The sequence below is a fragment of the Elgaria multicarinata genome, chromosome 4, assembly GCF_023053635.1.
Source record: "Elgaria multicarinata webbii isolate HBS135686 ecotype San Diego chromosome 4, rElgMul1.1.pri, whole genome shotgun sequence".
Taxonomy (NCBI): domain Eukaryota; kingdom Metazoa; phylum Chordata; class Lepidosauria; order Squamata; family Anguidae; genus Elgaria; species Elgaria multicarinata.
The window spans coordinates 19,571,802-19,585,265 of NC_086174.1; the positions used below are offsets into that span (position 1 = coordinate 19,571,802).

The window sequence follows — 13,464 nt, forward strand, 5'->3', positions numbered from 1 at the left end:
TCACCGCGCAGGCGCTGCCGCAGCGAGTCCGAGGCCAGGCTTTGCAACAGTCACGGCGGGAGGAGGAGGAGGATCGGGGCTGCTGTAGCTATTTTGCTTGCATCCCACCCACTCACTTCGGAGGATCGCCGCAGCCAGCCAGCCAGCGAGCCAATCCATGTAGCGTCCGCGGCTAGAGGGGAAAAACACACACACACACACCACCATCTGCCCGCCCTTCCGCAGGACTCCGAAGCAGCACCATCAGCAAAGCCAGGATCATCTGCGCGCCAGGGCCGCTCCGCGCAGACCGACGATCTTCCTTCTTGCAGCCGCTGCTTAGCCGGGCGCCAGGATGGCCGTTCCTCTGACCGACAGCGAGAAAAGGAAGCAGATCAGCGTGCGGGGCATCGCCGGCTTGGGCGATGTGGCCGAGATCCGCAAGAGCTTCAACCGGCATCTCCATTTCACCCTGGTGAAAGACAGGAACGTGGCCACCCCGCGGGACTATTATTTCGCCCTGGCGCACACCGTCCGGGATCACTTGGTGGGGAGGTGGATCCGGACCCAGCAGTATTACTACGAGAAAGACCCCAAGGTAAAAAAAAAGAACGGGGAGAAAAAAACCCCTCCCCAATATGCGTGCGTGCATGCGTAAATTGAAACACACACACCTAAAAAAAAAAGTATTTCCAAATTCAGATATGCAAAGGCCTTGCAGACTGTGGAGATTTCTCCTCTGCTGGCCGATGAGTAGTTGCGTGTATGTGTGTGTTGTGTTGTGTGTGTGTGTTTTGCCGACGCTGCGGTTTCCTTGCAGGGAAATGGTGCGCCAAAAAAAGCCAATAGACAGTGACAAGAAGGAATTCCCCCCCTCAATCGCGCGGTGGGTAGCAAGCAACAGGAATTTGACAAATGTATGCAAGACAGACACACGAAGTCCCCGAACGCGTTGAAATCAATGGGAAATCTCCCTCGCCGCCCATAGATTTGCAATCATAAGCGATGACATTAGCTGATATAATTGGCGTGTATCTCGCTGTCAACTCTTGGAGTTTAGAAGGAGAGATAAATAGATTTCTGATGGGGAAGGGACAAAACGCAGAGAAGGAAGTCGCCCCCCCCTTTTAAATTTAAGTGAGGGCCCATCCAAGTTTGGTTTGGGTTTTTTGTTACCCAAGTTAAAAAGTTGCTTCCTTGTTCCTCTTTGCCCTCCGTCCATCCTATTTTGAGCAGCAGCAGCACAATAGCATGATCAACTCTAGCTGTGGCTGAGATGTTAAGCTTGTTTTGGGATTGGACCGCTTCAGATGGCGGATGCAGGCTTACATGGGCAGGCGGATGGGTGGGATGGACCAGCAACCTTGCGCATGTCAGGAACATGGCTGAGAGAGGGCTCTTCTCCCTGTCATATCACCATAACTTTTCGTTTGGAGGAACAGTCCATTTTGGTTCGGAGGTAGTCTTGTGGCTATATATTCCCTCCAGGAATAAAGGCGTTATGCTTTGGAATACTAGTTACTGGGGAACATGGGTGGGAGAGTTCAGTTGCACTCATGTCCTGCTTGTGGACATCCCATAAGCATTTAGTTGTCCACTGTGGGAACAGAATGCTGGACTAAATGGGACTTTGGTCTGATCCACCAGGGCTCTTCTTAGATTCTTATTCAATCCCATGGAGCTCCCCCTGCAATCTGAATGGTACGCCCAGAAGCAGGTTTACCATCTCAGTAAGAAATGGACCTACTTTCCTTAATTTCTTGATTATTATTTATATTCCATCTTTTTTTCCTCTTGTGAGGAACCTGAGGCTGCTTACATGGTCCTCCTCCTCACCATTTTATTCTCAAAACAACCCTGTGAGGTAGGTTGAGCTGAGAGCCAGTGACTGGCCCAAAGTCACCCAGTGAGCTTCATAGAATCATAGAATAGCAGAGTTGGAAGGGGCCTACAAGGCCATCGAGTCCAACCCTCTGCTCAATGGAGGAATCCACCCTAAAGCATCCCCGACAGATGCTTGTCCAGCTGCCTCTTGAAGGCCTCTAGTGTGGGAGTGAGGACTGGAAGCCGGATTTCCCGAATCCCAGTCCAACATTCAAACTACTACGCCACACTAGCTCTCGACCCACTACACCACACTGGCTCAAAATAATCCAGAGTTGACAAATACTATCATTTTAACATGTAATGTTTGTCGATTCTGGCTTGCCGCCATTTGCAAATGTGCCTACATGCTCTGGGAAACCACTAGCAATCAGAAAGCTTTCAAACGTATTTGCAGGGAATTTTATTGAGGCCACATGAGCTGCTCAGTAGCTCAGGCAAGGTCTCTCTCTTTCTCTCCAAGATATTAGCACAGCTTGGCCTTCCCCAACCTGGTGCCTTCCAGATGTGTCAGATAACAACTCCAATCCTCTCCAACCAGCAAGCTGGAAGGAGGCAAGTTGAGGAAGTCTGGTAGCTGAAGCAGATGCCCTGAAAATTCTCATCCTATCGAAAGACGGTTCCTCCCATAATACCATTAATTGAAGAATTCTAGTCTGCCTCCATGTTTGACCCTTCCTAAAAGACAGAGGTGCTGTAGGTGTCTTTTGCGAGACGTTAGTGGTCTGTGGAAGCAGCAGAATGTCGTCAGAAGATGAAAGTTTGTTCCGTGCAGATTTGGTTGAGCTAGAGAGGCTTATTCTGTAGGATGCAAATATTCTGAAATAAGGCATGATTTTGAAGCCTCTGAAAGTGTTTTAGAGGTACACAAGAACTGGCTTGCTAGATCACACCAAAGCAAGTCAACATCATCCAGCGTCTGAATCATTCCAAACCAGCGTTGCCATCAGGGGCAGGACTTCAGCGCAGAGGTCCACAGCAGAATGAGTGGGAGAGCCCCAAAATGCAGCCTGACTGTCCTCCTTCACTCATTTTAAAATATGGCAATACACATTCCCATCTAAAGTACATTCCTCCCATAATACCATTAGTCCAGAATCTAAAATGACCTAACTGCACCACTGTTTAAAGCTGTCAGTGGGAAGCTTGGAGGGTGGCAACAAGAGAGAGGGCCTTCTCTGTGGTGCCCCCCCCCCAATTGTGGCACAATCTCCCTGACGAGGCCTGCCTGGTGCTGACATTGTCATATTTTCAGCGCCAGGTCAAGACTTTTCTCCCAGGCATTTAGCAATACGTAATGAGCCTGGGTCTGGTTTTTTGGCTCATCGTTTGTAAAGTTGTTATAGTGGTTTTAAATGTATGTGCATTTTGCATGTTTTTGTGGTTTTTAATTTTTGTTTTTAAGTGGTTTTTATCTTATGTGAACTGCCCAGAGAGCTTCGGCTATGGGGCGGTATACAAATGTAATAAATAATAATAATAATGAAGTGCAAAAGCTGCCAAGTGCAAAACCTTGATGGCTCTTGGGAAATGCACAAGCAGGTTCTACTGGATAGCACCATCCTCTGTGGTTGGTACCCAACATCCAGTAATCCAACCTATGCCACTTGTCGACATGGACCATAGCAGGATTGCTAGCTGTTTATTGATCTGCCCTCCTCATAATCTCCTTTTTGCAACCTTCTGTGTTAGTGGCCATCACTACATTTTTATGGCAGTGAAAGCAATTCCTTGGTCCTGAGGTTGCCAGGCCAACCAGTTTCATTAGGTGACCCCGAGGTCCAAAGTTCCGAGAGAATAATTTCTTACAACGCCCTCTTTCCACACCCCGTTAGTTTTTATTGCCTTTTTCTGTACTTTTTCCAGCTCGATATTAATGAGATCATCATTCACTGTTTGGTGAACACTGCGCTGGTCTAAACCACCCTTCATCATAGCACCAGGCAATTCCAGAAGAATAGGTGGGGAGGGGGGAGGGCAGGGGGAAGAATTTAAGGGAATTACATGTAAAGAATTACATTCCAACCAGGGACACTCATGGCAATATGGGATAACTGAGGGCATGATAGGATGGAGACTGGAAACTGGGGTGGGGGCAGGGAATAAACATATTATTTGTATCACATGTTTCAATGTATGAAACATTTGGAACATTAATTCAAAAGCTTGACTTCTTGTGAACTAACAAAAATATCACCATACTTCTTTTGTATCTCTCAGTGGGTGGAAACACATTTCAAGGGCAAAGCTCTTGTTCTTCCAATTAGAGGTGAAACCTATCTGGAAAATAGGCCCTCAAGTTTCCATCTGAAATTGCAAATTTGATTGCTGCGGTAGAGAATTTGCAACGAAAACCATAAGACAGCAAGTCACATTTTGCATTTTGAAACCTGAATTTTCCACCCCGAACTCCACATCCCAAAACCTTGCTTTTTTGCACTTAGCAGGTTTCATGACCTTGAAGCAAATTCCCCTTATAATGTTGGTTGTTTACTGCATTTTATCCCATTTTTTCAGATCATGGTTGTCTCCCAAAGTGGTTCACATGAGTAAACAACAAGAGAGAGAGAGAGAGGCCCTGACATCAGGCTTACAACTTAAAAATAAGACTCAAGGGGAAGGGAGTGGAGGGAAAAAGAAGAGGAGGGAAATCAGGTTTTCAAGGCCAGAACAAGATGGCATTTAAATGTACTTCAAGCTGGGCTGAGCTTCCTTTCCTGGTGTTCTTGCCTGAATAGCGACGGATGGCTCTTGTTCCTTTGGCCAATGGATGGGGACGGAGCGTTCTCTCCCCTTTCTTCTGTAGTCCCAGGGCAACTGTCAGCTGGAGCCGAGTGTTCTTTCTGGCAGGGAGGGGGAAGCAAGTTCCCTGAAACTGCTCTGGCTGGTAGACAGGTCTGGTTGGTCTCCCTGTTGTTGTGCGTCCTGAAAAGCTTGGGGTACAGTGACCCAAACCCCCATTGGCCCTCGCTCCTCTGGCTATTTATTCATTCATTTATTTATTTATTACCTTTCTATACCGCTCAATAGCCGAAGCACTCTGGACGGTTCACAACCATTAAGACCATAAAATACAAGATGATCAAATACAATAAAAAAGTTTAAAAATACAGTATAAAAATAATAACCAAATAGAAGCTAGCAGGACTGGAAATACTTAAAAAATAATACTAGATATAAAGCAGAAACTAAAAAACTGAAATGCCTGGGTAAATTAAAAAAAATGGTGCTGAAGAAAGCACAATGTACGTGTAAGGTGAACCTCTCTGGGAAGTCCATTCCACAACTGGGGTGCCAGAACCGTGATGGCTAATGAGTATCCTTCACATCATTGATGGTTTTGAATGATTCAGCGTTGTTGAACTTTGAATCTGTGCAAGTTTTCATGAAGTATTCTTCGTGCCTTTGCAAGTTGAGGAAGCTTGTGCAATGTATCTCCACAAAACTATTGTGTCCGCTTATATAGCATCAGCAATGTACATGGCATGTGATAGAGAGGTCTCTGCCCCAAGGAACCTACACTGTACATTTCAATAATGGGTTCAACAAAGGGAAGGACAAGTGTAGCAAGGGATGAATGCAAGCAAATGCAGCTGAGTATGGGCTTCAAAACTGGAAATGATGATGGGTTGAGCAAAAGGCATCATGGTGGGTTAAAGTGATCATAAATGATATGGAAGTAGGACTAAGCAGTGAGATGCCAATGTTTGATGACACCAAATTATTTAGGGTGGTTAAAACAAAAAAATTCCGAAGGGTTTCAAAAGTATCTCTCCAAATTGGGAGAACGAGCATCCAAATGGCAATCGTGGTTCAGTGTACGCAAGTGTAAAGTGGTGGATGTTGGCCTAAAAAAACCCAATTTCAAATATACGCTGATGGAATCTGAGCTAGCAGTGACTGACCAAGAAAGAGATCTTGGGATTGTGGTGAACAGATTGGTGAAAATGTTGACCCAATGCTGTGAAAAAGGCAACTTCCAAGATGGGTATAATCAGGAAGGGAAGCAAAACCAAAACTCCCAAAATCATACTGTCCTTATTGCCTTTATACAAATCTTCTGTACAACCACACTTGGAATACTGCATACAGTTCTGGTCACCACACCGGGGAAAAAAGGATATTGTAGAATTGGGGGAGGGGAGTGCAGAAAAGGGCAACTAAAATGATCAAGGGGCTGGGGCAACTCCTCTATGACAAAAGCTTGCAACATCTAGGATTATTTAGCTTAGAAAAGAGGTGAGTAAGAGGAGATGTGATAGAGGTGTACAAAATTATGCATGGTGTGGAGAAAGTGGATAGGAAGACATTTTTTTCTTCTTATGCATGGTGTGGAGAAACTAAATAGGGAGATTTTTTTTCATCCCATGAAGCTGCTTGAGGGGGGGTTCAGGACATCAGTTTTAAAAATTGTGTTGGTGTGTTTTTAGATATTTGCACTGCTGGTGGCTTTTATCTTGGTTCCTGCTTTGGTTGTCTCCTGTTTTAGTCTTACAGTTTTTACATATGTTACTGTTTTTTTTATGGTTTTTAAGTTTTATTTTGTGAACCGCTTAGAGATCTGTACTTGACAGGTGGTATAGAAATGCAATAAATACTAATTCACATAGAAAATAGTTAAACTATGGAACTCACTGCCATAAGATATAGTGATGGCCGTCAATTTGGACAGCTTTAAAAGATGATTGGACCAATTACTGGAGTAGAAGGCTATCAATGGATACTAGTCCTGGTATGTCCAGTATGAAAGGTAGTATGCCTATTTACACTAGTTGCTGGGGAACATGGGTGGGAGGACACTGTTGCACCCATGTTCTGCTTGTGGGTTTCTCTGGGTAGCTGGTTGACCACTGTGTGAGCAGAATGTTGGACTACATGGACCCTTGGTTTGATCTTTTTTTTAAAAAAAAAAAATCTTTTTATTGACTTACATCAGTTAACAAATTTTTTTAAAAAACCTAATACATAAACATAAAATAGCATTTATATCATATATTCAAATTAATCTATTAAACATATTCATGCTAAACATAAAAGTGCACCCCCCACCTCGGGATCTCATTTCTGTTTCCAAAAACTCATAGTTTCTTCTGTTGGTGGTTTCCCGCTTCCCTTAAAAAACACAAATACTAAGAACTTTTCCCATATTCCCTCAAAATCATTCTTTTTTGCTAAACCTCTTTTCATTTTAATATTACATGCCAATTTATCATTAATAGCAATATCCCACACTTCTTTATACCATTCTTCAATACAATATTCTCCTTGTGTCTTCCAGTTCCTAGCTACGATTAACCTTGCAGCCGTCAGCAAATTCGTTATCAGTTCCTTAGTTTCTTTAGTACATTTAAGATCTTCTTGCAGTGAGAGTAATGCAATCCTTGGTGTGTCCTCTATTTTCAATCCAACAATCTGCTCAATCTCAGTAAACATCATCTTCCACAGCCTTGGTTTGATCTAGCAGGGCTCTTTTTATGTTCTTATGAGTTTTGAAGAAGGGAGTTGAAGGAAGATACAGAGGCCTCTTGCCCTGAAAGGGGGTCAAGAAATATTTAAAATAAATGATTGACACCATGAAGGTGCTGTGGGATAAAGTTTCAGGCATCGGGAAGTAAGTTCAGTGGTGGCCCCCCGACTGTGGAATGATCTCCCCGATGAGGCTCGCCTGGCGCCAACATTGTTATCTTTTCGGCGCCAGGTCAAGACTTTTCTCTTCTCCCAGGCATTTTTAACAGCATTTTAACAGCATTTAACAACGTTAAGTTTGTTTTTAATGGACCCCACAATTGTTGTTTTTAAATGGATACTGTTGTTTTTATACTGTTTTTATGTGTGTGTGTGTGTGTGTTTTTTTTTAAATTGTATACTTTTAATGTTTACTATTTTTAAATGTTGTAAACCGCCCAGAGAGCTTCGGCTGTGGGGCGGTATATAAATGTAATTAAATAAATAAATAAGTGGGTAGAGCCATTTGTGATGGCAGCAGGTTTTTCCATGGCAGTAGGTGGTAGAGGTCATGGAGCGTAACTGCTTTCTGGGAGGGGCAGCTCCAGGCATGCAGTGGGGAGAGTAAAGAAAGGGATTTGGGTGTACCAGGTTATTAGAAACGATCTCTATTGAAGGAGCACCAAGCAAGGAAAGGGACTTGAGCTGGTCATTAGGACAATGTGGTACTAAGGAAATTTTAGACTCTGGACTTAATGGTTTGATGGTTTTGCATTTGTATTACTCAGTGGAGGCTGGTGGCTCTGATGACAGGGGTCGATGAATAGTTCAGTCAGAACTATTCAGAAATCTAAAGGAACTATCCAAGGTGCTGTAGCAGGAGACATCCTGGTTGTTAACAATGTCGTGAAATCAACCCCAAAACTTCTGTGAGTGGCCAATCATAACCATGCAATAATTCACTCATTTAGAGGAGCTTTGAATTTAAACTGCTTCCAGGCCTTCATTTGCCTATCTCTAATGTAGGCCAACTTGAAGTCTGGTTACTTTTGTAGTGCAGGTTTCAGCTGAGGTGGAGGAACTAGCCAGTGCAGGGTGGGGTGGTATAAAAACTAGAAAGTCTCATCTCACCTTTAAGCCTTCTTCCAACCTGGTGCCCTCCAGTTGCATTGGAATTATAGATGTTTACTCCCCCCACCAAGGCTTCACAGGAGGAAACTGAAAAATTTAGGAGGGCATCAAATTGAGAGGGAACCCATTTACTTCCAATTTCTCCCAAAATCCTTGGGGGGGGGGGTGAACAGGAAAAACGCTTTCTCCCCCGTTCATATTTTCTCATCCAATAATTACACACTCTTTTTCTGCGCTATCTCCAGGCCATCACATCTCTAGTTGGAGTACAACTCCCATTATCCCCAATCCAGCAGATCAGTGGTGCCGCTGGCTGGGAATGATAGGTATTTTAGCATCTGAAGGGGCACGTGGTTGGAGAAGGCAGCTATAGACTAACATATAGTCCTAAACGGAGAAGTTTGTTTGGCTCTATTTGAGGACAATCCAAAGGACGTCTGTACAGACGAAAGTCAAATATTGCCAGCTGGGCAGAAAGAAAACCAAAACGGATCTGCTGCTATCCCTCTAATGGAAGTTTAATCTTTAAAAATGAGTCAGGGAAGCTTTTTATGGCCTTGAACTAAATATGATTGTTGGCTACTGGCTCTAAACCAACCATCCAAGGGATGGCTTCATGGGCTGGTTCAAAAGTCAGCAACCCTAAATACATCCTGCTGAATTCAGTTGAGCTTCCTCTTGAGTAAGTGCATAGGGTTGGGTTACTGCTTTTAAACTGTAACTCCATTATCACTCCTCAAATCTGTCTGCCGCATTCAAATATAGTCAAGCCTGTGGTGAAATATTCTCTCTGATCTGCTACCCCATGGAAGATTTCCCCAATTTTCCTCTCTTGCTCGGGCAATTCAGTTGAGCAAGATGTCTCACAAGAAACATGTCTGCCACTACTGATCTTCTCAGTGACAAAGCTCTGAAAACCTTCTGAGAAACCTTGGGAGCTCTCCAGAACACAGTCGGAAAAACTTCTGACGCTGCATTCTTGATGTGATGTCTACAGTGACTTAACAAATCCACCCTCTTTCTGCATTGTTTTGCCAACAAGCTAACAGATGGATGGACAAACCCTTCCCCCTGGGGTGTGCAAGCGATCTTTGACAGGCTGGTCCCCAGGTGCCCTGGATAGATTTCCTAGTTGTGCTGTTGGACACGATCTAGCAGATTTAAACATGACTGCAGAAACCGAAGACACCGCAGCTCCACCCTTGCAGAAAGAGGATGGATTTGTTAAGTTAGTGTAGCTAGAGATGTTAAGAATGCAGCACCAGGAGTTTCTTTAGAGCTCCCAAGATTTCTCAGAAGGTTTTCAGGGCTTTTTCACTGAGAAGATCAGTAGCGGCAGACAAGTTTCTTGTGAGATGTCTTGTTCACCAGTATTGATCTTCCCCTGAAAAGTGCATGCAGCAGGGCACTTGTGCACATGCTCTAAAGTGCACACAGTTCATATGGGGCCACAGTCAAATGTCAAGGACCTGCTGCTGCCCTTTGTTAATGACTGTCCTCTCCAAACACATGCCTAAGCATACACATGTTCAGAAATACATGAACTATTTATCATTTATTTATTAGCAATGTTTATCAATTGTTTGTCATTTAAAACAAATCCCGAAGATCTAAAAGATCTGTAAACCACCCAGAGAGCTTCAGCTATGGGGAGGTAGAGGAGGAGGAGGAGGAAGAAGAAGAAGAAGAAGAAGAAGAAGAAGAAGAAGAAGAAGAAGAAGAAGAAGAAGAAGAAGAAGAAATAGCCATAGAGAATCAAGTCATAGCAACCAGGAATCAGTGAGCTTTGGCTATTGGGCAGTATAGAAATGCAGTAAATAAATAAATACCAGCTCAGGTGCCATTATCCAGCTGCCTTACTCTAAAGACCTAAGAAGAGCAGCGCTGGATCAAATAGTGGCCAAACAGATGTTGCCAAGAAGTCCATAGTAGGCACCCACTGTTCTCTTAAGTCAGCTTTCCCCAAGCTGGTGCTCTCCAGATGTGTTGGACTGCATCTCCCACCATGCCCCACCCAGTTGTGATTTAACACATCTCGAGGATACAAGCTTGCTGAAGATTGCTCAGATTACTACATGCAACTCAGTACTTGACAATATAGTTATTTTGGGGCTGAATGGTGGGGTAGAAATATTTTAATTAATAAATGATGGAATATACATTTGCACACTCCCCTTAAGCAAGGGACAGAAAGGTATAAAATGGGGATTATACAACTTTGTTCTTGCGAGGCTGGGTCCATGACTTAAACTACATTGCACCAATGTGGTGCTTTCCAAATGTTTTGGACTAGAGCACCCGTCATCCCCAGACAGCATAGTACAGGATCAGGAAAGGCTTACTTAAAACTCTTCATTCGGCTCCCAAACCAGAATAATGTTGCAGAAATTGGGAAATGTACAGGTTTGTCATACACGTCAAGAAAGAGACCAATTTTCAGATTAAGGGAACAATTCCTACTGCAGCATTCTAAATGGATAAAAGCCTACTAACAGTAAACTCCTGTCTATTAATATTAGGCACTCGCATTATCTGCATAGATTCAGTGGAACAGTGCTATTAATATTTTCTGAACTAGTGGCTCCTTATCGCTAGGGAACACATATGCTTCATCATCCCTCTTGCAGGAGTATTGCCAGGGGAGGGAAGAAGAAAGGAGGGGTATGTCCAACTGCTTTGCATTCCTGAACATACTGTACATATGTTGAGCACAAGGAAGTACCCAGTGAAATAAATATGTGAAGAAACCCTGCAGTTCTCAGATTAATGGAACCTGTACATTCAAAATCAAATGCCCTGGAACCTTTTTAGGAGCAAAATTAGTAAAGCATAGGCTGTTCACTTCATTATTAAATCCTTGAGGGTGCAATCCTATGCATGTTTAGACAGAAAAAGTCATACAACTCCCAGCATGCTGCTGGCTGGGGGATGCTGGGAGTTGTATGATTTTTTTCTATCTGAAGATGCATAGTCTCACATCTTTAGAATTAAACCCAAGCATTTGTTTGACCTGAATTTGTGGCTCTTTCCCTCCAGATGGCTTGGAGTACAACTCACATCATCCCCAGCAAGCATGCTACATGGGGATGATAGGAGCTGCAGTCCAAGACTTCTAGAAGGTATCAAGTTCGAGAAACATACTCTAAGGTTTTGAGCGGATTTAACACTGCTATATTGAGATCCTTAATTTCAGGGGGCGGGGAACCAGAAGTTGTTGGACTCTGAATTCCATGAGCCTCCACCAGCATGGTCCATGGACAGGGATGATGTAGTCTAAAAATGCCTGGAGGGTCACAGGTTCCCCAGACATACTTTAACTGAAAATCCTAGGGATCAAACCCAGGACCTGGCCATAGCTCAGTGAGAGAGCACTTGCTTTGCATGCAGAAGGTCCCAGGTTCAATCCCCGACATCTCCAGATAGGGCTAGAAATCCTTCTGTCTAAAACTTTGGAAGCTTTTGCTAGTCAGTGTTGATAATGCTGAGCTAAATGGATTATTGGTCTGACTCAGTTTAATGCAGCTTCTTCTATTCCTGTGCCCTACCGCCAAGTTCTAGGAACCGTTTTATGCCAGTACGTGCTTAACATCTATGGGTCTGGACAGCTCCTAGAGCTACCAATCAAATTACGCAGCTATTCCATCTTTTTTTTGTTATGAAAATAGCTGGAAGAAGCTGTGGGAAAACACGGGAGGGTTCCAAATGGAAGATGATGATGACATCCAGACCCCCATGTAAAATTCCATTTCATGTATTATATTTCTGTGCCGCCCAATAGCCGAAGCTCTCTGGGTGGTTTACAAAGAATGAAAAAACAATCAAAATATATTACACATAGTATAAAAAGCCATTTACGTAGAAACATATAAACAAACAACACACATGGACACACACATCTAAATAATTTTAAACAATCGACAATAAGAAAAATCCAGGACCCGATTACAACCTCCATGGATGTAGCAGGACAGTTGTACAATAAAAATCTTGTCTGGAAGTACCCAGTGTCCCAAATGTGAGATTAGATAAATATCAGTCCAAGGTTATCAGGACTTTGTAGAACCTTATGTAGCCAACTCCTGGGCATCTAATGCCAACCGGCCATTTTCCTGGTCTGTATATTTCAGTCTCCTGGCAATTATATGAAGCGACAGTTGCTGCCTAGCAACCAGAGGATATATGTCTTAATCTCTTCCAGATCAAGGTCTTGGTCTTTAGGGGCAGGTTTTGAAACGGTCATAGTGAAGGGATGGATTAGGTTTGTTTTGGGGTCATTTATGTTCAAAGCCCTGCTCAGCTGCAAAGCACACTGGATGACCTAACCAGTCTCCTAGAGCCTGCCTTGACAGGTGAAGCGAGTTTTGCAAGCCCCTGAATTCTCAAACTTGAATGACATTCAGGCTAGAGACAAATCCTAGCTTCTCTCCACCGCTCTTCCCACTCCTGAAAGCCATTACTGTACCACCCAAACAACTGTTCCCACCCACCCATCCCCGGTCTTCCCTGAAAATCATGGTGGGATCAGGAGCTAAGGAAGCATGTGCTGAGAACAGAGGTTGATTTTGCCTCTACCTTCCTCCTCTCTGTATGGAGGAACTTTTTTTTTTTAAAAAAAACTTCAGATTGGTTTGGGAGATTTTTCCGAGTTTTCCTGATTTCTTTTCAGGAAGCCTGTGGGCTGTCCTCAGGGTGAAGAGTTGGTGCTGTCTTTCCCCCAAATCCCACACTTTTACTTACCCAGGGTGGCGTCAGGTAATCCTGACTCTGAGGAGGGAGTGCAGGGTTTTTGGTGGTCATCCAGGAATTGAAGCCATCCACCTGCCCTCTTCTTGTTTTCTGGTGCTGGTCGCCTTCCACCAGGACCACCCACCAGAGCAGCCATGGAGTGAGGTTAGACGGCGGAAAAACTGGGGTGACTTTGCTCCCACCGGAGCAATCAGCATAAGTCCCCGACTTTTTTTCTGCACAGCTTCGCAGGAAAGCCCCGTGATGGCTGTGAATCTGCAGGGCTTTGGGTGCGTATAG

The 13,464-nt window shown here is 43.9% G+C and overlaps 1 protein-coding gene across 1 annotated transcript in view; it reads left to right on the forward strand.

Moving 5' to 3' along the window:
- The first annotated feature begins 245 nt into the window (after positions 1-245).
- Positions 246-13,464, forward strand: part of PYGB (glycogen phosphorylase B) — a 50,445-nt gene continuing 37,226 nt past the window's right edge. The window contains exon 1 of the mRNA XM_063123894.1: positions 246-577. Within this exon, the coding sequence (XP_062979964.1) occupies positions 335-577 (243 nt within the window). The 5' untranslated portion in view covers positions 246-334. The remainder of the gene's footprint in view (positions 578-13,464) is intronic.